The 26,551-nt window shown below is 41.1% G+C and overlaps 1 protein-coding gene across 2 annotated transcripts; it reads right to left on the bottom strand.

Moving 5' to 3' along the window:
* Positions 1 to 320: 320 nt before the first annotated feature.
* LOC139471230 (uncharacterized) lies at positions 321 to 25,796 on the bottom strand. 2 transcript variants are annotated; one of them, XM_071253533.1, is made up of 11 exons: positions 25,789 to 25,796; positions 17,707 to 18,493; positions 17,311 to 17,408; positions 15,457 to 15,672; positions 15,085 to 15,172; positions 14,196 to 14,317; positions 13,567 to 13,672; positions 12,845 to 13,026; positions 6,007 to 8,487; positions 4,565 to 4,664; positions 321 to 4,151 (listed from the first exon to the last, which is right to left on the bottom strand). In XM_071253533.1, the coding sequence occupies exons 2-11, from the start codon at positions 18,469 to 18,471 to the stop codon at positions 3,984 to 3,986; spliced, it is 4,326 nt and encodes a 1,441-aa protein (XP_071109634.1). In that variant the 5' UTR covers positions 18,472 to 18,493; positions 25,789 to 25,796; the 3' UTR covers positions 321 to 3,983. The 2 variants fall into 2 exon arrangements, with proteins under 2 accessions (XP_071109634.1, XP_071109625.1); XM_071253524.1 differs by lacking the exon at positions 25,789 to 25,796 and adding an exon at positions 18,970 to 19,128.
* Positions 25,797 to 26,551: the final 755 nt, after the last annotated feature.

Raw genomic sequence — 26,551 nt, 5'->3', positions numbered from 1 at the left:
ATCGTAAGTCAATGTAAAAGTATGGGAGTTGCGATCACCTTAGCGCTAAGATGGCTTTGAGGAACGAGGCCCAGGTATGTTGTTGACGAAGGCTAAACACAATTCAATCTCTCGCTATGTTTTCAGAAGATGCCACTGTTCACTCTGCCGGGAGAGTAAGTAGCTTCTTGTAGCATTTTGAAATCTTGTTTCATTTATGACATCAGTGACATCAAAAATAACATCAAAGGCTTCTATAGAAAATAATTTATTCATTTGATTATAATATCATATGCAAAGACATTAAAACTACTGTAAATCAAATAAATATGGATGGACTGTTTGACATACAAGTGGTGCACAACCATGGGCTCCGACAAGGAGTTGTGTCCTGACATTGGCCACTAGATCAGCACGGCCCACTAAATGCATTGTTGAAATATCTCTGCTGCTTCCGGCCACACATTTGCCCATCCCTCAGCCACAGTAAAACTAACTCAGCTAAACGAACACCATTGAGAGATTAGTTCAGGAGTTCCTCCAAACAAAGCTAGTTGTCGTGATCATGTTACAGACATTGTGATGAGTCCCTGGTTTCACTGTTACAGGTAACGAGAGGTGACATCACAATCTTCGGTCCAAATATAGCAGTGTTTAGAAATGTGCTGTAATCAATACTTCCATATTACATTATTCAAAATGAATCCAAACAAACAGATTTTGACACCGATAAAATCAATAATTTAACAGCATGGTAAAACTTAATGTGATTAAATCTGTTCTTGTCAATAACATAAACAGTACAAAACAATATATGCAAGTAAAACCCGTGATTGGTGTCAACAGCTTCACGATGGGTTGGTAGGGTACAAGTATCACAGTTTACACGCTGCCATTTGTCACAGATTAGCAAAGCTGTCTACATACTACAAACAAACCAGACCAAGACTGACCACTGACATCACAGCAACACATGGCCTGCAAGTGGAGGTCACTACAGGAGATTATCTCATCATTAACAACTTGTATCATCTTCCACAAACTTGAGTAAACAACGCTCAATTGGAACTGTATTCATGTTCAGTATTGGAGGGGAGATAACTCTTTGAACTGTCATTATTGTTACATTGTAGCCTTGGTGACAGGGTTTGACTACGATGCTACAACTATCAACCATTGGTCTGATGGCTGCCATGATACCTCCACAGTGAAACCCTGTTAGTGTGGAAACCTGTTAGTGTGGACACCTACATGTAAACTGCTTGTGTATGTGTAAGTGTGTGTGTGGAAACTACATATCCAGGCATCAGTTAAATTATAATCTTGCAATTTTAATGATGTCAATATCACAGGGAACAGTAACAGTTCAGCTGGGATAAACTGTTTAAAATGGAATGTCCCCATCCGACGTATGTGGCATACTTTATGTTCTACTTTTGGCTTTAATTGCCTGAGCTAAGGTGAGTGTTCGCAACTAACAGTTGACAGCTATCTCATGAGTTAGAGACTATGACATTTCCACAGAAACAACTTTTATGTCTGTTGATTAGCTGGGTCAAACGATGGTACAGTTTGTTTGTTGTTTAATGACGTAACCCAGATTTTTACAGGGAGAGACAAGCATGGGTTGCTGATGACCAATAGTAACCCAGCTCTTCACGTGGGATGGTAAGGTACCACTGTCTTCCCACAACACAGAGTACCTCAGGACGTTGCCCTGTATATGACCAGTCTGTATGAAGCAAGGACAGACTCTGCTGTCTGGGGAGCAGTAATGGATGGAATCCTGATGACGTGTAACAATGAGACAACAAATGTAGAAAGTCCATGGATACGTATATATATCAACATAGTCCATGGGAAACACAAGAAATCTATATAGTCCATGGATACCCACATGTATTAGCATAACCCATGGATGCAAATCATATAAATATCAAAACGTTTTTGTAAAATGACAAAGTAACAACTACAGCTAAAAGAAATATTAGTCTTGGTTCTCAGGCACTGCCTGCATCATCATATTAATGTTCCCTGCACATATCCCTTTTATTTCCATTTTTAAAAAAACAACAAAAAACCTTAAATATTCCAAATCCAACGGTAGTCAAATACTGTATTCCAGGACTTTACTTATCAAGGAATACATTTATGAAGGGAGGTCAATTCTCAGATTGATTGTACACAACTGTTTATTGAATACACAACTGTTTATTTGGTTACCCGGTACATACTAGAAACAACGACAACAAAAACACCGCCCGTCTGCACTGTATTTTCAAGGCCTTTTCCTGAGAACCAATTCTTTTATTTTTTTAAGCCTAATCTGGTAATATTACTCGACATATAAACACGTCGAGAGGACAAGCATGCAGATAACAGTCCAAGGATACTAGACGGCGTCATCAGATGAAAGCACTTGTAAACAGCAGGACACTAAACAACTACAGATCTCTAATACTGAAGGGTGACAAGTAACTGTGTTGCCATGGTTACACTTGTTCAACATGGAGGGGTTGGTGGAGACGAGGACTGGCATGATGTACTGGATGTTGATGACGAACAAGGATGAGGAACATGAAGGCATTGGATGGAGCGTTCAAATTAAGTAAGTGTGTTTGGTTAAATGCTGCTTCCAACAGTATTTCAGTTATAAAAGGAGAGCCTGAAGTGATGCTAGTCTGTGAGACCCACATGCACTGGTACGGCAAAAACAAACCAAGAATTTGTGCGAATCTGGGATTCAAACTCAAGATTCAAACTCAAGATCAGATGAATTTGGCACAGTTAATGAAGCACCAAGTAAGATTGTTTCAATGTGTTGGGAGAATCCTTCATTGACAGATGTATGAGTGTGTAATATCCCAGTCTCTACCTCCTTTAAACTAAACTGACTTCTCCAACTTCATCTGTGCGCTAATGTGACCTCGTTGGACCTCTAACATTGTAAAATTTGATCTTTTACACTGATACGATATCTCTCTGTGTCAAAATTTGCAACCACCTCCATAGGTCATGTCATGTGCCTTTCTGATCAGCCAATCTCGCTACAAGACCAACATAGCTGATTCCTGTGTCTGTAAAAGAACAACTAATACTGTGCCATTACTGTAAATGTACCTGGAAAGACTTCAGCCATGAAATGATAACAAGTGGCTAACAATAGCCTCAACTGCATCAGGAAAGTTTGGCGACACCCTGATGATGAGATTACAAAACATCAAAGCTACTTTACATGTTATTTTTTATAAAGTAGGGAGCAGTGTAATAAAATGGTAACTCAGTGTCAGTTGGTGTTTTTTAAACTATAGATGCATGTGTTGTTGTAGCTGACAAGGAAGGTTGGAGTAGCGTGTCTATCTGACCATAGTTTTATAAGGCTGGTGTATGTCTGGACTACTCAGTCATATGTAAGCAACTTGACCAGATGTGGACGGTTAGGGAACTTTCCTCATTTGACTACTGACACTGAGTGAAAATGTGTTATTAAGGAAACCGTATGTGACGGATTATTAGTTTAATCTCGTACTGGCAGGATGACAGTGTGTTGAAGTGAATAAAAAAATATGCCTGGTTCCTTTTTTGTTTGTTGTTTATCTGCAAAAATATCTGTCATGAAGCTAATGCACTTTCCTGATCGCAAAATGTTTCATATTCACAGTATATTATTTGGGATAGTTTATACTTCATGTCGTTTCTACACCCAAAGAGGCATTGTATCAGGTTAACAGTTCAGAATTGAAGGAGATTGTGATACTGTGGACACTGGGTTAAAACTGACTGATCACGATAATCCAGTTACTGAGGTCACAGTCCTCATAGCCCTTTGATTGGGGGAATTCTTTTTCTTTTACAATAACGTCACAACCATAGCGTGTCGAACAGGTCCCGAGGTCGCTCGTAATTGTAGGTGCACATTATCTCTGGGACTCTGGGACTCTGGGACTCTGGGACTATGGGACTCTGGGACTATGGGAGGTGTGAAATGTCAGAGGCTGAGACAGCTACAGGTGCTGGTGGGATCGGATGGTGGAGGTGGACGACTGGCTGACCGATCTCCGCTGAATCCCATGGTCGCTGCAGTAGCCAGAGATTTGGCTTTGTAGCTGCTGCATCACCGACATCTTGTGACTCAGAATATCCCCCAGCTTCCTCAGATAGTCTTCAAAACTCTGAAACAGGATTTGACGTAAACACAGAGAACCTGGCCTCATCTGGAGTAAAGTTGGCCTTAGCACACAACCACACACAAGGACTTCAGTGACAGAAGCCCCCAGTTTAGTCCGATATCAAGTATTGCATGTACAGTGACGTATTTGTTATTGGTTTGTTCTATCATGGCACTCTCAGCACTATTCCAGCTATATCAGGGAGGCAAGTAAATGATAAGTCTGGACCAGACAATCCACTGATTGATATTGTGAGCGCCTATCCACTGACACACAATCAACCCCTCACTGTGACATCACGCAATCGTCTGCTGTTAGACACATGGGACCTATACCCATGTGGCTGCCACAGTGGGAACAAATCACTGCTGTACAGGTGGTTGGATTATACAGAGTTTGTTGTTGAAGATATTTACCCGATGTCCTGACTTGGCACTCAGCAGTAGTTTCATTTCCTGCTTACAAAGGGAAGTAACTGAAGCCAGCTGGTCTTCGTGGGACATGATGAGGCGGCTCCTGCAAAGAAGGAACGGTTGCTACAGATTGATCACAGGTATAGTACAGGTAGATCCCAGGTATTCACAGATCACATACAAAAAACCTTCTAAAAAACAATCTGTTCCACAAAGCATTTGTCTTTTAACATGTTTATATATACAGTGCCAGTGATCACCTATTGATGGATATTCTACCATTGATTTGAAATTTACTTGATTCTGATTGGTCAGTCAAAGGCTATTAAATCACAATAAACCCCCTCTGATTGAAACAGCGGGTTTGACGGCTGCATCACCGCAGAAGCTAATATTCATAGAGTAGTACTATTTTCAGTCATTGTCGGTAGGCATGTTTAAATGATTATATCTACAATTACAGGTTACAAAATGCACAGATGCGGTCACTACAATATTCAAAGGATGTGTGGCAATACATTTCGTGCAGAAAACAACATAGAAATCTACAAAGAGAATGTATTTATGTTTTGGAGACAACAGAGAGCTTGGAATTTGGGCGCTTTTCTATATTCGACTGTGACGTCATATCTTTTGTGTCACAATGAGCGATATGATGTCATAATGGTGATGTGCGATGTAGAGCGAAAGCCTTGCAAAAGTTGCTTTGTTTTCTTCAGGGATGCCCACCTCATGTTAGCTTACCAAGCTGCCGTGCTTATATGCTTTCAATGCCTGTCATTTGTTCGAGTGAAATATCAGGGTGTAAACAAACTGCTTGAGTGTTCACAGCGCCATATTTTGTTCACAGGCTGTTGTCGGTGATTCCGTAATGCAGATTGATAACCCACTCAAAACAATGGACTCACCCCAGTTGCGTTCGGTTCCAAATTCAATTTAGCGTGGTTAAATCTACAGGTAACCTAGCTCTAAATTGGAAACACAGTATGTTTATCTCCTAATTAGGCGCTCTATAAATTTGTTATTATTATCGTGTCCAACATAAACTTGTCAATGGAAGTAGCAACATGACGGGAACAGCGACATGTACACAGACTGGCAGTACTCTGACAAACATGGATGTTCCACCATACTGATGTAACTGGAAACAAATCAGACAAGAGTCATCAGTAGATGACAAATTCCCCCACCCCCACAAATTGGAAAGAACAAATCATCTGATTGTTACAGCAAGTCCCATCTGTCTGTCCATATATAGTATGACTCTATATTATCACGGTATCGGTAAATCATTAAACAGAACAAAAGATTCACTAAAGAGCTAAAAGGGAGGAAATCATTCAACTGCCATGCTTGGTACTAATTTCAAGCTGCCAATCACACTTATGTGAAAAGACTGTGGAATAACTGCAGCACCAAATATAGTGAAAAAGTCAGTTGCTTACCTTGGATCATTTCTGTCATCCAGTGGAATTCCCTGGCTGATGATGCTCTCTCTCTCCATGGCGACGGACCCCGCCACAGACCCTGCTACTGAAGCTGACACCGGTGGGGCCGACACGGGGGTGACAGGTTTGGGCTGCACCACCTCGGGCCCCGGACTGGTAGGGGAGACGTTTTGGGTGATGGCATGACTGGTGATAGGCTGAGGGTGGATCGGGGAGAAGATGGCTCCCACGGTCAACTTCTCTGTTACAATGACAGAGCAAGACGATTTGGCTCCCGTCGGGGAATTGCTGTTCCTCACAACAAAACTCCCTGTCGTAGTCTGTGTGTTCTTGCCCAGGATCTCGGAGTTTAAGGAACTTTGCTGGGACGAGTCACTCTTGGAGGACATGGAGATATTTTCCTTGTTGTGCTGCCGATTGTCGGTGTGGGCAGTGTGTGAGCTATGCCGTGAGTTGTCACTCTGTACGGTCTGTGAGCTATACCGTGTGTTGTCGCTATGTACGGTCTGTGGAGACCCATGTTTCTGGTAATTGGAACTGACACCGTGTGTTGGGGTTGATGCTTTTGGGGACTTGGCTCTTTCCCCTCTATTCGTCGTCTTCAACAAGTCAGCCACGGACATTCTGCTCTTTGACTTCACACTTGATTTACAATCACGAGTAGCATGTTTGTCATAGGCGACCGGTGATCTTCGTGAATCCTGGCTCGTCATCCTGTGCGCTGGACTACTTCGTCCAGACTTTAACTCTGTCTGGTCGGACTCGCTGAGGATGTTCATGACTGGTTGGCTTGGACCTGCTTCAGGAGAGGATAGTTTGGAAAGCGGAACTGACATCGGACTAGACGACGTCTGCCCAACCTTGGGTGTGTTTCCTCGGGACAGATACTTGTGGAAGTCATCTGGGTTGGGGAGAGTTTGTTTCTTCGTCTGCATATGAAGAGCTATCATGGGGTCACTCTTTTCTTTTCTCAAATCAGTCATTTTACTTTTGCTCCTTGACCTGACCTTGTAAGGTCCTTGAGCCGAGTCGGACTGGGACGTCCTCACTCCCTCCATGGACGAGTCATCACTGGACTGGGAGGAGTGGGAGGCATGCCTCGTCCGCCTCTCCCTGGACTGAGATGATCTGGGCGGAAGATCGGGTTTGGGGGAAGCGCATTTTTGACTTTCGTCTCGGTGATGAGGAATGCTGGGAGGTGGAGGGACTGGTTCGGGCTCAGGAATGTCACTGACATCAGACACGAAGATGTGGGGTTCAGGTAGCTGCCGGCCTGGCATGGCGTCAACAGCCCGGGGAGTGAGAAGGATGCCCTCCATGTCTGCTGGAGGTCGCACTGGTGCCCTCTGGGTGAAGCTGAGGTCACTGCTGGATGCGGGCAACACTGCAGGGATCACACTCAGTTGGCTGCCACCATTCAGCCTGCTTAAGCCATTCCTTGATTGAGGGCTTGCTATAGGCACAGAGTCGGATCTTAATACAGGCTGTCTTGCACCTTGACCAGGGTTGTCAAACAATTGGTCATCTTCAATACTCTCCGCTACAGGGGTAATCATAGGAACAGCAGCATACGGCACCGGCGCTGACACTGATGGGGTGGGTCGTGGCATGTTCCCTACTGCCTCAGCTGCAGCAGAGTGAGGTCGTCTGGTTGCTGGCGAGTTACTTCTGGGGATCTGTCTAGTCAACTGGTGACCTTGGTCTGGCTCCCTCTCTTGTTGCAGTGCAGAGTCAGTGCTTTGAGGTCTTTGTACTTTACCTCCCATGGGAGTCTCTGGAAGCATTCGACCTGATGATTTAGTATTTCCCTGAGCTGCACCTTGGGGCTTGTCTACCCCATCACCTGTCTCTCCGACACGTTTCCTGGGGTCCTGTTTCTTTTCTCCAGTTTTATTGAGATCATTTAATTCTTCTGGCACATTAAAATCTGACGTTGGGAAGTCAAACTCTGTATCTGTTGACTGGGCAACTGGAATGTTTGGCTGAGGGAGATTGTTGTTCCGTGGCAGTGTTATATTACAAGATTCTGAGTCTGTTTTGTCCGACCCACTCGGAGATGAGGTTTGTTGGGGGGGGACCAAGTGAGGAGGGGGAATGTTCTGTCTAAGGACATGTTCTCGGGCTGGCGAAGGGTCTCGGGGTGGCCTGGAGATCCTTCTCCTGGATGGAGAAGCATCACGAGCTGCAGCAACTGACTGTTTTGGCACAGACGAACTTTGGGCAATGTTGGGTGTTTTTGATTTGGTATTTTTCTTCTGCTGAAAGTGTCCACGGACTGGGGAGTCTGCTGGGTCCAACATGCTGTCATCTGGGGGTCGCTGAGCCGTGTGTCGCGTGACTGGTCGCATCGGAGTCGAGCAGGACAGGATGTTGGATGGATGGAAGACAGAGGGCACCGATATTGGAATGTTCATGAGTAAGTTCTCTGCCTGGCTGCTTGTTGTGCCTCGAGAACCATCCCGCTTTAGTTCCTTTACCCTGAAAATTATCATCAGGATGAAGCCAGATTTCCTTTCCATTGAATACACAATTTAACAAGGTTAGTTGTTGTTACTCGTGGGATTACAATCGGGGTTGAGTTGACGTTATTCACAATAACAGCAACTGACAACAATGACGAAAACAACAGTTCTTTTGTGATTTTGTTTCAAGCTGTCTGTTAACTTAATGTAAGAACTAAACACTTAATTGTATAATTATATACTTATCCTATATCAAACAAAGCATTTCTTCCTTCTTCTTTTAATGCTGGTGAGGAAACGTCCTAGAACAGAGTTTCTAGCTTCAAAAAACATTTCACCCGAACACATCCCAGCATCACCCTGGTCACCAGCTAGACAAATGGTCACCATTGCAATCCTGTGTGATATGACCCTAAGCGACCTGATCACCTGATCATTTTATTTTTATTTTTTTTCGAGAGCATACAGGTTGGTGTAAATCTAATGCAGGGATGGTTGGGAGGGCATATAGTGTATGAGAAAGGATATGTATATAAATATAAAATTTATTGTAAAATCTTCAAATTTTTAAACTTATCCTTTCTCAAACTATGCATTTATCCCTGGGTTGGACGGTGAATACCCTAGCCTGTAACAAGACTACAACCATATCTCTGTACACGAGGAAGTTGGTGCTAAACTATGCTTTAATCACATGATAGTGTTGATGCTTAGTGTCGGAAAGACAAGAACGCATAAATGGGTGATCACTCAGGCAAGGGATATAAACCCCTTTGCTTTACTAGGACACATCTATCATGATAACGGGTGACTCATGTGTTATGTGTCTTCATGCAGGACGTTCCTCAATAATATAGAATGACCGCATACCTTTGAAGTAGGGAAACCTATTCTGCATATGAAGAAAGGTGAAGTACCCCTTCTCCCGCCAATTGGTTCTACACAAGACAGGCTTCAAATGCATCTCTTTTCACGCTGTCAGTCACACCAGTGGAATGAATCATGCTAAGACAAGAAGAGGGAACGACAGACAACACCCACACATGGGTCTTCAAACAGTTACTGAGACATAATGTGAACGAGACAGAGGTAAGCGGATAGAGGTTTGGGAAACCTTATGGCATCTTCAATGTTAAAGACCAAAGTCTCACAGACGAAAATGTTAACCCTCCAATCTGGGAAACCCGACTAAAAATAATACGAGAATAAAGATTGCAATATTAATATCTGTATTTAGAAGACATGACCCACAATACTGCCAAGTGTAGGTCCATAGTATCGTTATCAGCACTGATGGGCTGCCGTCAACTGCTGGGCAGAGACCAGTGGTTCAAATTGGTGCAGACCTTGGATGTTTGTGACGGAGATGTGTCAGAGGTAACAGGAAGCAAAGACTCTATCGGACTGCTTCGCACCACCATCGTGGATGCAACTGCCTGAGTCTAGTGTAGCTTGGAGGCCATTGGAAGGGGTAACCCAGTGAAGGTGTTTGCCTGGAGGAGAGCTGAGCGTAGTACCCAAAAGTACACCATAGTTCTGGAAACTTCTGTTGTCGCCCGAGTGGATAACAGGATGAACAATCTCTTACAAGAACATCCCTAGAGTTGCTGGGGTTTTAGATAAATGCATTAAGCCGGAACTAGGCACAAGGGAAGGTCTTCACGGTCCTCGGGATTCAAGATCAAGGTGAGTGAAGGGATTGTGAATAGAAGATCTGGTTCTCTAAAAAAAGAGAAAATAACATCAAAATCCAAAGCAGGGCATCGAAAAACAGAATGACTGATCAGCCAGTTTGTAAGATAGAATGAGAGCATGCAATTCAGCTACCGTGGAAATCTTCGAACCCATAGTATTAGCAATGACTGAGTTAATGGCTGCTAGGTAGGTAGCCAGAGTCAAACCCTTGAGCTTCTTTCCCAGTACAGTCATCCTATTTGTCTCCATTATATATCTTAACCTAAAACTTGGTAGAATTTCATAAAGAACATATAAAGTAAAGATGTAACTTCAGATTGAATTCTAGGTGCCTCACTGACACTGATTGGTCGGTGGTGAAGGAATTATGTGATTGGCTTCGTAATACAGGTGAATATCCACGGGGTCATAGAAATTCCAAACCTGAGCACCTTCCACTGGTAATGAATGCCTTGGAATATGAAGAGTAGGTCATGGCAGTGCTCCCAATGGACTTGTATGTGAAGAAAAGCATCTTACAAGTCGAGACTGACCATGATGTCTCCTGGTCCGATGATCGTAGAAGGAGTGCGATGGACACCATTCATGAATGTGGCAGCTTCATGTAGAAAATACTCTGTAATTTGTTGCAGCCTTTTTTCGGGGCCAGAAAAATTGGCATATAAAACCCCCGGGTACCTGGGCGAACGAAGACAATCTATAGCATGCCTGTGACACACGTCCTGATGGCGTCTTGAAGGGCTGGAAGTTGGCCGGCAGCGTATTGACTCAAGAGGAGCAGCCGTGACAAATTGTGTGACAAAGGGGTCTTCCAGTATCTTCCAATTCTCTACAAAAACTCCAAGTCTTCCGCCTACTGGAGACTTGAATATTGGTACATCTCGTAAATGATGTCAATCTGCCAGTGAAACGTCAGGATATATATCCTTGGGGGCCAAAGTCGACCTGAGTATTGGAGAGGTATTGCTATGTCGCATGTCATTGTCAATCCAAATGTTGATCTGACAAAGTGTCTTGATAACATTGTTCAGGTCGTTGTCAATCCGGATGTTGATCTGACAAAGTGTCTTGATAACATTGTTCAGGTCGTTGTCAATCCAGATGTCAATCTGACAAAGTGTCTTGATAACATTGTTCAGGTCGTTGTCAATGGGGATGTCAATCTGACAAAGTGTCTTGATAACATTGTTCAGGTCGTTGTCAATGGGGATGTCAATCTGACAAAGTGTCTTGATAACATTGTTCAGGTCGTTGTCAATCCAGATGTCAATCTGACAAAGTGTCTTGATAATGTTGTTCAGGTCATTGTCAATGGGGATGTCAATCTGACAAAGTGTCTTGATAATGTTGTTCAGGTCATTGTCAATGGGGATGTCAATCTGACAAAGTGTCTTGATAATGTTGTTCAGGTCGTTGTCAATGGGGATGTCAATCTGACAAAGTGTCTTGATAACATTGTTCAGGTCGTTGTCAATCCGGATGTCAATCTGACAAAGTGTCTTGATAACATTGTTCAGGTCATTGTCAATGGGGATGTCGATCTGACAAATTGTCTTGATAACATGGTTCAGGTCGTTGTCAATCCGGATGTCAATCTGACAAAGTGTCTTGATAACATTGTTCAGGTCGTTGTCAATGGGGATGTCAATCTGACAAAGTGTCTTGATAACATTGTTCAGGTCATTGTCAATGGGGATGTCAATCTGACAAAGTGTCTTGATAACACTGTTCAGGTCGTTGTCAATCCAGATGTCAATCTGACAAAGTGTCTTGATAATGTTGTTCAGGTCATTGTCAATCCAGATGTCAATCTGACAAAGTGTCTTGATAATGTTGTTCAGGTCATTGTCAATGGGGATGTCAATCTGACAAAGTGTCTTGATAATGTTGTTCAGGTCGTTGTCAATGGGGATGTCAATCTGACAAAGTGTCTTGATAATGTTGTTCAGGTCGTTGTCAATGGGGATGTCAGTCTGACAAAGTGTCTTGATAACATTGTTCAGGTCGTTGTCAATTTGAATGTAATTCAAAGGCGAGGGGTAACGAAGTTGATCTGAAAAACGATCATCCGGAGAGGTGTATTGACTTGGAGGCGCAAGGGTAAGAGTTCCTAGGATGCTATCGATCCACTGGTGAAGAGTATCAATGTCCATCCCAGTGTTTCCCAATGTCCATTAAAAAAATAATTCTCTCTAAACTCAAATACTTGTGGTGCTGAGAGAGAGAATGAAGAGGCATGATATGTCAGGTGATCAGGTCACTTAGGATCGTATCGCACAGGATTGCAGTGGTGCATGACCCATAGGTGGTGACTATGGTGACGCTGGGATGTGTCTGGGTGAAAAGTTTTTTGAAGCTGGAAACTTTGTTCTAGTATTTTTCCACACTAGGATCGAAAGACGAAAGAAGAAATGCATAGGAAAAATCTAAAATGTTTGTTATTTCACAAAGAAGATCCCCCATAAAACAATATCCATACAAAATGTCATTATGAATATTTATAACTAATACATCTTTGTAATGTAAGTATGGAAATATGCAACAGACTCCAAGATAAACAAAACAATCTATTAAATTATATAAAGGTAAACGAAAATCACAAGAAGTGAAAATGGTGAAATGTTTCAGTGACTTGGTAACTGACAGTGAGGAGCGATGTGTATCTAAGCCAGGGTTACCTGTCTGCATATCGCAGTGTGTTGAGCGTATTCTCACAGGCGGACATTGTCGGCGAGATGTTGGCTATCATACAGGTCCGAGAGTTGCCAACAAACGAGTCCTTCAGGATATGTGTGAGCTTGCTCTGACGGAACGGTTTATGGCGACTTGACTGGTCAATTGACCTGATGCATTCTTTCAACTGAAACAGAATGGTGTAGTTACATTTCCTATTTATTTTTCTTCTCTTCCCTTTTTTTTCAATATCCTGTTGCTGTTACAATATGAGACACACAGTCAATCATTATTATGAAAAGAAATATCTTCATTATTAATTGGAAAATAAATACCAAACATGACATTGTTACCCTGTGCTGAGTTAAAATACCCATAATCTGAACAAAGGGAAGTCTCATGCAGGATAGATGGAATAGAAAACGTCAAAAAGATGATGCAATGCAAACACAGCCAAGAACCTGTCTGTGCAAGGAAGGTCTTGATTCTGGAATGACGTGTCACAGCAGGGTCACCAGAACGGGTTTCACACATTGTAGCTGTGTTCCCTTCAGCTTGAGGCCAGAGACGACAATAATTTACACACTACAACACTTTCTGGCCTGAGAGGTGACCAACAATTTATACACTACATAATTTTCCGGCCAGAGTGGCTACCAATAATTTAAACGCAAGAGCACTTTCTGGCTAGAGAGGACTCTGTCTCCACAGATGTCTGTACACTTACAGCCAGCAGACTCTGGTTAATCTCGGCTCCCTCCAATCGAGTCTGTCTGTCTGTGTCTGTCACATCGGCTGCACGCTCACTGCCTGCCAGGTCAATGAAAGAGATCCTTTAATGGAAAAAAATAAAAGTTAGAAACTAGCAAATAGAAGTAAAGATAAGAACCCAATAAATAGAAGCACTATCATGATGGTACACATGATTTAACAAAATGCTGTGAAAATAAACATTATAAATGAAGACAAATTGATATCTGTCTCCATTACCATGGTTACATGGATAGTCTACGATATTAGCCACTAGTCCAAAGTCAAAGTCTAGGAAAATTTAGTTTGGTCTAGTAATCATAGCAAATAAAAGATCACAAACTAAAATAATGATCATGGTAAAATGTACTTAAAATGATGAAGACCCAAGTCGGGCTGGTGGACTAAAATCAATTTGGCAAAGACAGCATGATCGTCTTGATGTACCATGCTTCAAGACGTATCCTTCTATCCACACAACACTGGTCAACTTCACAACAAATCAAAACATGATTTTGACACATCAACATTCTGGCAGCCTCATCTTGCAACATGAAACTCTAGTGTAACCATGGCAAGATGCATATGCTGTACTCTGAGTCTGACCTGCCAACCCTGTGATCGTCGTTGTCTCGGATCTCCATCTGCAGAATGGCGTGAGAGCGAGATGAGTCTGGGTTCACGCCCGTGGCACCTTTACTTCGTACCGAGTTCCCGTAGTCCAGCACCTGCAGTCAGCACAGAGTAATAGATCATAAGCAGGGCAATATCACGGCGGGGGAATCCAGAAATGGGCTTCACACTTTGTACCCAATGTGGGGAATCGAACACGGGTCGTAGGCGTCACAAGTGTACGCTTTAACCACTAGGCTACCCGACAGCCCAGATTGGACTTGAACCAATGACAAATGGCTTCTATCAGAGGGAGGCTGCATTCTGGTCAGTTGCCAGTACCAGCAAGTAACTCAACAACAACAACACATAGTTTGGGATGTATACATAAAAAAAGCATCATTATCTAGTTTCACCGAGACAATGAATCCGTTTCATGTGTCACTTACTGCAATGTCCGGAATGGACTTGATCCACAAATCAACCTATGTTAAAGTATTTAAGTTATGATCATCCCATCGCTAAGACTGTCATAAACCTATGTTAAAGTATGGGAGTTATGATCATCCCAATGCTAAGACTGTCATAACCCTATGTTAAAGTATTTAAGTTATGATCATCCCAATGTAAAATTGTTTGATAGACAGGCATTTCTCAGAAGTTGAGGATGACAAAGTAGACACAATTTATGGACAACTTCTTTATTACGTTGTACAGCAATGTTTCCGTATAGATCCTTACACAGTTGTCCATCACAGTATCTGTGGATGGGAAATGTCTCGTTCAAAAAGTATCGGTGACAATTCAGATGAAGATTGAATCGAAAGCATATACATATACCACATATTATGGGATTGTTCAAAGTAGGAAATGTGTATCACACCTTGACAAGCCCTGCTACCTCGCTGACTTCGGTCTCCATCAGACCTGCGATGCACACGTTATGGGAGCCATCTTCCCGTGCATGGAGTCTAGAAATAAATGTGATCAACTGTTCATGATAAAGAACTAAAGAAGGTCAAATATTTACGCTAACACCATTATTTAGATCTGTCAAAATGTATAAAAGTCAAACAAACTGATTTTTTAAGCCAAAAGAACCTGAGAATAAACGTATCCATTAGTATCAAACATAGTGATAAGAATACACTGCAGCACAAAAAACTGACATACATCACACTCTGGGTCAACATTTTAATGATTATCATGACAAAAAACCTTCCCTACACATGATGACAATGAAACAAACTGTTACCTGTTCCTTCTGTTGAGGAGATCAAAGAGCTGGCCGCAATAGATCTCGAAGAAGCTGACCCAGACATGGAGGCCTTCCCCGTACTGCTTGGACTCAATGATGGAGAATATGTCCCTTGATGCCAGCAGGAATAATCCAGGTACGTTGTCATTCCCCATCATTGTGTGAGTCTTGCCTGCCCCAGTCTGCCCATAGGCAAAACAGGTGGCGCTACCACTGCACGGAACACAAGAGCCAGGGATGAGGAAAATTTTCAATACAAAGTTCAAAGTAATCTAACAATTCTCTTCCTAACCATGCTAATAATGTTCTTGATAAAATGAACATTTTATTTAGGTCTAATAGATTTTATTCAAGGCATTTATAAAATGCTAAAATGTGTAGGTACTTCTTTTTATATGATGGATGGTGTTTCTGCATTCGTCACCACTTGCCCCTTTCCGTAACCTGCAAGAAGATTCGTCCCCCTATCGATGAATGCTATGTGCGAAAATACGACAAACCAATCAGAATGCGCGTATGATTTTAGGTTCTTCCTAAAAAAATCCCTCGAAAATAATTTTTGATTTTACATATGTCTTGCATCTTAAAATATACCCAAGACACAGTTAAATGTGTTCAATCATACTGTATAATTCAGCATGTCCCAATGTGCTTTAATTGCATCTGAAATATATATAATACATGGGGAAATAATATGTGAACCATTACGCAACCAGTTGACAATTGTTTTAGGTATGCCCGTTTACGCTAAGACGGAACCCGGTTGCAAAAATGGCCATGAGAGGGGCACGAGTCGCTATTCGGCTTGTCCCGGAATAACACAAGTTGGTCACGAATGGGTGTTTCTGATGTGATTATTCAAACCAATAAACAGCAAATGACATTGAAATACCTTATTCGATGTAATAAGCGCCCACAGAGATATTTGCTAATATATAGGCTAGTGAACAATCCCAATTAGCATCCCTTCCAATTGATAAATGTACACAAGGCTTATTTATTCCTGTATAATACGCACCTGTGTGTTAAGCACCCTTAATTCAATTCTGGAAAAATATATCTGTTGTATGTAAACATTTCAGGCTGTCAGCATAAACCACAAAATTTATGGTCTTTCAACTCTGTTTTTTTTACCAAAATAAAATTCAAATAAGAGCCCCCTATTTCTAATTTTGAGAGCACCATGGGCACTTATTATGTTGAATATGGTAATAATAAGCTCTAGACATCAATGCAATACCTGCTTTCTTAACAAAGTGCTGTCTAATGTTCCAAAAATGTGATGGTTTTTTTGTTCCCTTGTTTGTTTGTTGTTTAACGCAACAGTCAAAGGTCTTCATGGCAGAAAAATGTGTTGCCTAAAGTGTGAGTGCTTATGGAAACAAACATGCAGTTATTTGACACCATATCATAAATGAGGTGGCTGACATTGTATTCCTATGCAATTTCAAAAGTTACTTCAGTGAATGAAACTATGGTTGAAACTATGATTATTTCAAGAATGTCATGATTTAGAGATTATTACCCTTGTGTGTTTTCGTATCATAAAGATCATAAATATTACACTAGAAATAAAAATTATGTATTGTTGGACCTGAACAGAAAGAGTAAAAAACAATTCTTTATATCTTATATATATGTATGTGAACCCTGGAAAGGCGTAAGTGTTTCACAAGGACATGATGGACACAGGTAGATGTATTTCAGTAATATTTCAAAAAGACTTTAATCACAGCATTAACATGAATTATGAGATATACGTGTGAAGAACATTCATTTACCCATAAGTTATCAACTGAATTATTTCTTGTTTACTTTGAAAATAATGAAAAATATCAAGATTTATCTTACTTATTAAATACACTGTTGATTAATGGTCTTGCAGCTCGCAAATAAACATCTTCATTTGAACAGTTTTCATCAAATACTTCATCAAAGAAAAATTCATGCTGGAACAGAAACAAAAATCATAGGAATAATCTTCATGTACTACTGAAATAAAACATGCAATGAAACATCATGAACATGATCAACTTGAAATCCATCAACTTCATACATTGCTTAAGGTTGACCAATGATGGAACAGAATGTTCCAGGCAGAATCCTTACTGCTACTACCGTACTAACCACTAATCATCGTCATGCAAACCATGTTAATACCATGCTCCACACATATTAAATAACTTCTTCAATAAATTTCACAATTTGTTTATGGATATTTGAGAGAAAACAAATTCAAACACTTACCTGTAAAGTGAAGGCTGTGAGATCAACAGCCTGCTTCGGTTCATTTACAACGACAGAATTTGTCCCCTCCGTCTGTAGGATGTCATCATCTCCAGATCTCTCCTCTCTGCGAGATACAGGTCTTTTTCTAACACAAACACGAATCTTATCCTCCACACCTCTCGATGATGTGGATGATGTTGGTTTAGTCTTAGTCTTTGGTGTTCCTTTAGGCACACCATAGTTATACCCTGTGTGCTTGACTCTCTCTACCTGTCCTCGAGAGTGCTTGGAAACTGGACCAGGTCTAGCTACATGACGTGGAATGTTCTGTTCATCTGATTGAACTGCTTCATCACTAGATTCATCAGAACTTGATTCTGTCAGTAACTGTAACATATCAACATAAGAGGCGGCAGAAAAGTTTGGGGTTCTGTCTGTCACAGTGACGTCTCTTGTTGCTTCCAGGCCTCGAGATACACCACTTTGTCCTGTTGCCGAATTGGGACTTCTACTCACCTTCCTGGGTTGTGATGTTTTCCGGGACATATTACTAGATGGCTGTGGATTAGGGATTTGAGTTCTACTTGCATTATGAACAGATTTTATTATGTTGATAAGTTCTGTCATCCGACGTCTGTCATCCACAGAAGTTATTCCCATGACTGTGCAGTCATGTAGACTCAATCTTGACAAAGTTTCTGAACGTGTTATTCCATTAGCACGAAAAGTTGGATAATATTTCTCCAGCCTTGCTTCCCGTAGACACTCATATAAAGTCCCCATTATGATCTTGAAAGTTTGGAATCTGCAAACAATAATAATGTATTTAATTTGATGTCCAGACCAATTTTACCCACACTTAATTTATTGACATCCAAGAATAACTAGATATTAAAATGTCATGTCATATTTATATTTCATCAAATCAATAGTGCCTTGTATAAAAACATCACTTGGTAACTTACAAGAAACGTGTAAGTACTACTTAGTGCATGTACTAGTCATATTTTACATGGCACCATGACAATACAGGATAATACATTGAATAATTGTATATGCTACTGTGATCAATGATCATGGGAAAAAGAAAACAAAAAGACATTGTAACATGCCTTCAGTGCCAGTTGTTATTAATAAGGATGACACACACATCACTCGAGGCAACTTCCTGTACATGAAGTAAGGACAGAACTGGAGTGGTGCCAAAGTTTAATTGGTTATAAAAGCTCAAAATAATTGACTGCACTGACATTCTGAAGTTAGAAATGCTTGGACAATCACCTTTTTCTAGGTTTTGTGTGTATCTCTGTGGGTATCCATGTTATGGAACTTATGTGTCATACGTTTCCTCGGCCATCTTCCACGGGAAGTTAACAATACACAATGAATGATCGAACTGTATGTTGTGATCTACTGCCATATACATGTTTAGGCTTGTTATTTTTGCCTTCACCGATTGGGCAGAAATATCACGCACTTTGCTTCACGATTCAACAAGAACGTCTTAGAATGGCTCATCGATTCATCATAGAAGAACGCCACACCAACTTTTATTAATGTCCAAAACACACTAACGTAAAATACAGTTAAAACTGCAGCCTGATACCGCGACTGTTAGTTTGTTTACAACTTTATCCGCCATTTTGAAATCCGCGCCGATGGTGATAACGTATTAGTGAGATGTTAATAGAAACCACGGTTATATTCAAAACTTGACATTCATTCTGAGAAATCATCAAACCAATACACGATATCCTCCAAATTATTCTAAAAACAATACAAATAATTAATTGTTATTGCATTTATGTTAGTATTGCAACGACTAATAACATTCATCTTAAATATTAATAATACAATGTGCATTATCTTCAATATTATAGCAACACTTAGTACGTTGTCTCAATTTTTTTTTAAATCTTTATAATTATTTATTAGTTGCAAATAAAACAACATATTATTTTTTATAAAATGAAATACAAACTTCACTACATGTTATCATTTTGTACGAAAATATCAGGTGCGTCACTGAAAGCTCTGTGCAGCGACGAATGTTGTTGGTTTAGATTTACACCAATGAAGCGCAATGTTCGAAGTTATAGGTTGTCGATTTGACTTACCTGTTCTTACATCAGTAACTGTTGCAGCCGTTTGGGACGCATAGGGAACATGGCATCTAATGTTGTTGTTGCAGCGGGGTTGATCATATTTAGACGTTTTGAAAATCAAGTGCAATATTTACTACTGAAAGCATCTTATGGAAGCAGGCACTGGACACCGCCTAAAGGTAGCCTACCAATGGATGACAAACGTTATAAGAAGTTGTTATGAGGTATTATGTAGAAATCTATGTTATATATTCTCATTTCAGTGGTTAGTTATGAATAACATATTCCGCCGTTATCAATGCTCACGTTCATCTCTTGTATTTTGGGTAGAACTGAGATTGTGACAGGTAAAATAAATTGAGGTAAGACTACGTTAATTTGCATAGGAGAAAACACTCCATTTAAGTAATAGTACCTAGATATACCCTTCTACCCTTAAATAGAATGTGGGGAAACATACTGTAATCTTTTTCTATGTTGGTTCAAGAGGAAGCCATCAAGCGTGTGGCAAAGGCTGAAAGACAAAGTAACACATGATCTTAAATTTAAGTGCTAGTGTTTTAACCACCAGTAAGAATGTTTGTTTACCAAAAAAACCCAGAAATAGCAGGTAATGTTTGCCTGCTTTGGGATTAAGCATCTGTTCGAATGATAAGTCAATGGCCAGCTGTAATCGAGTTGGGATCAAATTATCTGTATCTGTATTAGACAATGAAAATTCTTGTTTAAAGCTGTGAGTGGCATTTTATGTACAAAGCAGGTGTCGATTTAGCTTCTGCTCCAGAGTTGGTAGCCAGCCTGATCCTGAGACAATGTTATGTGCTGTCATCATTTCTGTTGAGATTACCCTTTTTTAAATTATATGGATACAATTGCAGGTCATGTTGACCCAGGAGAGGGAGAATTTGAAACTGCCTTACGAGAAACAGCAGAGGAAGCAGGTTTAGCAAAGGACCAAATGAACATTTATGAAGACTATCAGAAAACATTAAACTATGATGTACGAGGGAAGCCCAAAAAGGTTGTGTACTGGCTTGCTGAGTTGAAAAAGCCAGATGACCCTGTGACCTTGTCAGAAGAGCACACAGACTATAAATGGTTGCCAGTAGACAAAGCTTGTGACACGGCCAGGTTCAGAGAGATGCAAAATGTCCTTTGTGATGTGGATCTGTACTTGAAATCGAGAAACCAATCATATTGCAAGACATAGCTACAGTCATAATTTTGTATTTTTAACATGTTTCTCACCAAAGCTCATATTGCAATTTTGCAGCATCAGGTCTTTTCAAGAAGGCAGAGAAAGATCATGTTTAAAGAATATTTTCCGGTATTTGAGAAATATTATATTAATAATAGTGCCATTACATCTGAAGATTTACGTGTCATTCAACTATTTTTAACTATATTTAATTTATTCATGCAGTTTCAAGTTCGCGATTTTTACTTTGGATTTTAATTATTGTATCAAAAACATGTGATTAGGGTTTGTGAAATCAAGACTGTGGATGCCAACTTTTTACAATAATCTTTCAAGCTTAATTCTTACCCTTAGATGAGATGATTGGATCACATTGATCCATGAATGGAGATTCCCTGGATAACAGAGGATGGCCCACAGTAGACTTTTTGAACAGATGTATATATATAATACAGTAAAACCTTGTTATCTTGACCCCAATATCTCAAAGGTACCGATACGTTGACCACCCAGTCTATAATGTTCATGCCAGGTTATCTTAAATGTCCCTTCATCTCAAAGTTGCAACACAGTCCACTAGGTTTGGTGAGGTGTGGTGAAATGGGGTTTAACGTCGTCGCGTCCAAGATTATTGCACTTATACAGACCTGCATGCACGTGTATGTGTGTGTGAGCCAACCAGTTCTTGCCAGACTCCGAGCCAACCAGTCCTTGTTTTAGCTCTTTAATGCCGAGCGCCAGACAGGGTCACAATAATTACCAGTTTTTAATGTCTTTTGGTATCACGCGGCCGGGGATCGAACCCAGGACCTTCTGCTATCCAGGCAGACGCTCTACCACTAGACCAGGGAGGCGGTCCTGCTTGGTTTGAGAGAACAGGTTGCAACTGTACATCTGTTTAATATTAAACTGCAGATGCTGACGTTTTTATTCATATGATATATTGTCAAGCCACTTCTTGCACCTATTGAGGAAGAGTTTATGAATGTTAAATCTACAACTAAAATGGGCTGTGGGGTAGCCTAGTGGTTGAAGCATCCACTCATGAAGACTTGGGTTCGATTTCCTATGTGAGTACAAAGTCCATTTCAGGGGTCCACTGCTGTGATATTGTTGGAATATTGCTAAAAGCAGAGTAAAATTAGACTCGCTCACTCACAACAGGAAATGTATCCTGAATCGAAATATTGTAAATTGAATGGTGCAGAATCAACTTGTTACACTACACAAGAAAATTGGTGTTGTATTGGTAAGTGTAAAACAGATTTGCAACCATGGTGTCGGGGTAGTGTATGGTTCTGCCTGAATATTAATATTATTTTGGCCTAATACTTCACAATACATCTTGTAAATCACTGCTGTTAAACACTGAGACGTCTCAGTATGTGTGCCTTATAGACTACCTGCTGTTGGAGGGATATAGTTCTATGGATAAAGAACTTCTTTATAACAATGATTGCATCGTTGTAGCAAGTGATCAGTTGCTTGATGACAGTGTTAGTATCTACACACGAACGTCACAGTCATTGTAATAAAGGAGTTGTATATCCGTCATTCGTCACACCTCGCACCTTTCCTGGGGAGAGGAGCGATATATATGTGAATCCTTACGTAACGAATTGACCAATCTGTTAGTTAAACGGAACCCAGTTGAAAAAAATGGCCACGAGAGGGACACAAGTCACTATTTGGCTTGTCCCGGAACAACACAGTGGGTCACGAATGATATATTCATAGAACTATCTCCCTTGTTCTACAAAGAAGATATATATCCAGCATAAAGGGAAATTACTCGCAAGGTGTGGAGATACTGGCAGTTTTGTCAATCTACCCCTATCCAACCAACAAGAAGAAAACATCCATATCACTATACCCCAACATGAGGCACATTAGAATTTTGTTTGTTCACATTGTGGTAAATAGTCCCAACAACAAAATTTCCTGTGACACCAATATTTTAGTGTTTTTTTCAAACAAATAAAGTTTGGTTTTCAATATTGTAGGACATGTATGGAATCAAGTCACAAAAACGCAACTGCTACAGAAAAGCATGCATTCCATGCAAAAGTTGACTTTTATGCAAGCCTATGCATTTCACTACCCAAGAATGGATATAAAAACATGCATGTTAACGTGATTCCATATGCATTGTTTAGCATCGTGCTGACAACAACCACTCAGAAAAACAACAACATTACGCAATTATTCATCATTACGAAATGCCACGCCTGTCCGAAAATGAGCGTCTGCGAGCCATTGGTATGCTTGAAGCAGTATCGAGTCAACGTGATGTTGCAAGCCAATTTAACGTCCACAGAAACACCATTTGGTGTTTATGGCAACGTTGGCAACAGACGAATGCAGTCAAAGACCATCCTCGGAGTGGCAGGCCATACGTAACCAATAATCGACAAGACAACTGGATTCGAACAACAAACCTACGAAATTGATTCCAGCCAGCAACAGTGACTGCAAGAAGCATCCCTGGCCTTCGACGAATATCTATACAAACCGTACGTCGTCGCCTCAGATGTGCAGGGATTGTCACCAGAAGACCCTCCAGATGTCCCATTTTGACAGGAAACCACCATCAAGCACGTCTACATTGGTTCAGTCAGCGTCTACGCTGGTCGGCCATGCAGTGGAGACAAGTTCTATTCACTGACGAGTCTCGTTTTCACCTCAGCCAGAGCGATGGACGGATTCGAGTGTACCGACGTCGAGGTGAACGTTACGTCAATCATTGTGTCATGGAAGAAGATCGGTTCGGGGGCGGCAGCGTTGTGGTATGGGGTGGGATTACAGAGAACCCGTTTGATAGTGGTAGAGGGAAATCTCAATGGACAGCGCTACCACGACAAGATCATCGGCCCTGTTGTTCTACCGTTTTTGCGTCGTCATGGCGCAGGCCTAATGTTACTCGACTTGTTCAGGATTCCCTTCAACAAAACAACGTGAATGTCATCCCCTGGCCGGCACACTCCCCTGATCTCTCACCAATCGAGCACATGTGGGATGAGATGGATCGACGTCAACCACGTGTTCCACAGACACTCCAGGAACTTCGAAACATGCTCCCTCAGATATGGACAGATATCCCAAAGGACTTGTGCGACACCAGGTCCATTCCATAAGAAGAAGATGTGCTGCTTGCATCGCAACCAGAGGTGGACACACACACTATTGATTTGTAAATTGACATTTTGGCATGTTCATGTTTTTTATGAAATCACGCATTTTCTGAAGTCAGTATGGCAAATTAAACCATTTGAACACTTGCATGAGTCTTTCATCTGTTGCAAACCGAAATTGTTTCAGATTTGGTAAAAAACATATCTATGCATTAAATCTTAAACAATGTCACAGGAACTTTTGTTGTTCAGTATATATACTATATAAAAATGTCAAATAAAGCCTAAGAAGAGATAGGCACTTAGGCCGCCTTATGCCATCATAAAAAAATGATTAAATGTGAAATTAATACACACATAAGGTTTCTTCTCTAGCAAAAATAACTCAGTGTTGATAAGTGTCCCTTAGATAGTTAACTTCAGTAGTGTCGGAGAAAACTTGTCCCAATTGCACACACTTTGCACCAAGTAATATAAGGTGGGTCAAGGGCCGTAACTTTGTTAACAAATAATTTACAGGACCAATTTTCGAACTCTGTCTTGACAAGTATCTTTTAGATAAGCTTGCAAACTTTATTCATGTGACTTTAGTTGTTTCTGAGAAAACTTATCCCCGTTTTACGCAGAATGTACGAAGTTGAAAAGCACGGAGCAAGGGCCATAATTCTGTAAAAAATGAATTTATGACACCAATTTTCGAACTCATTTGAGATCATGATCCAAAACATCAGTGTGTAAAATGTCATTTCTCTGACAAACAGTTTTTGAGAAAATGTATCCGCTGTGTGAACCGGACGGACGGTCGGACGAACTTCATTCCAATATCCCCCGCTTGACTTTGAAACACAAGATGTTGTATATTGATGATGTTGGAGAATTTACGATACGAGCGCTTCTGATTCAGAACCCCATTCTTGCCCTGAAAGGCGACTATGCTTGTCGTAAGAGGCGACTAATGGGATCGGGTGGTCAGGCTCGCTGACTTGGTTGATGCATGTCACCCTATTCCAATTGCGTGGATCGTTGCTCATGATCTCAATATAGCTGGAATATTGCTGAGTGCGGCGTTACATAACAAACAAACAAAAACAAACGTACGTTAGAATTCTCGGCTGTAAGCCGACCGCGAACATTCAGGGATAGAATTGACCTGAATGCAACCATGCTTGTGGTAAGAGTCGACTTGATTATTTACAGGCCGCGGCTGGACTATTGATGGCTCCGGCGTAAAATGGCACACCATCTCTGAATATTCAGTAATACAGAGCTTGTAATGAAACGTTCAGCAAGTCCTATCACATTTAGGGGTAGAATAAATCAGCAGCAACATGTGCTTGCCATAAGAGGCGACTATCGGGATCGGGTGGTCAGGTTCGCTGACTTGGTTGATGCATGTCATTGTATCCCAATTGCGTGGATCGATGCTCATGATGTCAATCACTGGATTGTCTGATTGTCTGCCAATACTTGTCAAGACTTACGGAGGTATTGTATAACATAACCTGCAAGAATACACACTGTTGGTAAAGTGCCATCTTATAGTTCGCTCTCCTTAATATTGTATTTCCAGAGTTTATAGGTTGTTAATAAGCTGGGGGGTTTTCTAAATAATACATGACTTTGATCGTTTTGGTGTTCATTAGTACAAATTAGTAGTGACACAAACCTCAAATCCGTTTCATCCACGATACTGCCGGCACCAAACACTGCCATAGACCTACATTATTCATCGCGGTCATTACAAGAGTGAATCAGGTCACAGATTGATTACAGAGCAAAGCTTGTGTTACATCCATCCCCGAGAGAAGGCTGATCCAGTGACATGAAATAGCATCTCTGCCCATCCAATCAATGAAGGGTGCAGTGACGTGTGGTAAAGTATCTCTCTCGATCCATTCAGTGACGTGTGGTATAGTATCTCTGTCGATCCATTCAGTGACGTGTGGTATAGTATCTCTGTTGATCCATTCAGTGACGTGTGGTATATTATCTCTCTCGATCCATTCAGTGACGTGTGGTATAGTATCTCCGTCGATCCAAACAGTGAAGTGTGCAGTGACGTGTGGTATAGTATCCCTGCCGATCCATTTAGTGACGTGTGGTATATTATCTCTCTCGATCCATTCAGTGACGTGTGGTATAGTATCTCTGTCGATCCAATCAGTGAAGGGTGCAGTGACGTGTGGTATAGTATCTCTGTCGATCCAATCAATGAAGGGTGCAGTAACGTGTGGTATAGTATCTCTGTCGATCCAATCAATGAAGGGTGCAGTGACGTGTGGGATAGTATCTCTGTCGATCCAATCAGTGGAGGATGCAGTGATTTGTGGTATAGCTCTCTGTCGATCCATTCAGTCACGCGTGATATAGTATCTCTGTCGATTCAATCGATGAAGGTTGCAGTACCGTGTGGTATAGTATCTCTGTAG

This window comes from Haliotis cracherodii, unplaced genomic scaffold (genome assembly GCF_022045235.1).
Source record: "Haliotis cracherodii isolate W230 unplaced genomic scaffold, xgHalCrac1.p SCAF_1, whole genome shotgun sequence".
NCBI classification, from domain to species: domain Eukaryota; kingdom Metazoa; phylum Mollusca; class Gastropoda; order Lepetellida; family Haliotidae; genus Haliotis; species Haliotis cracherodii.
This window is presented reverse-complemented; position numbering and strand designations above follow the sequence as displayed.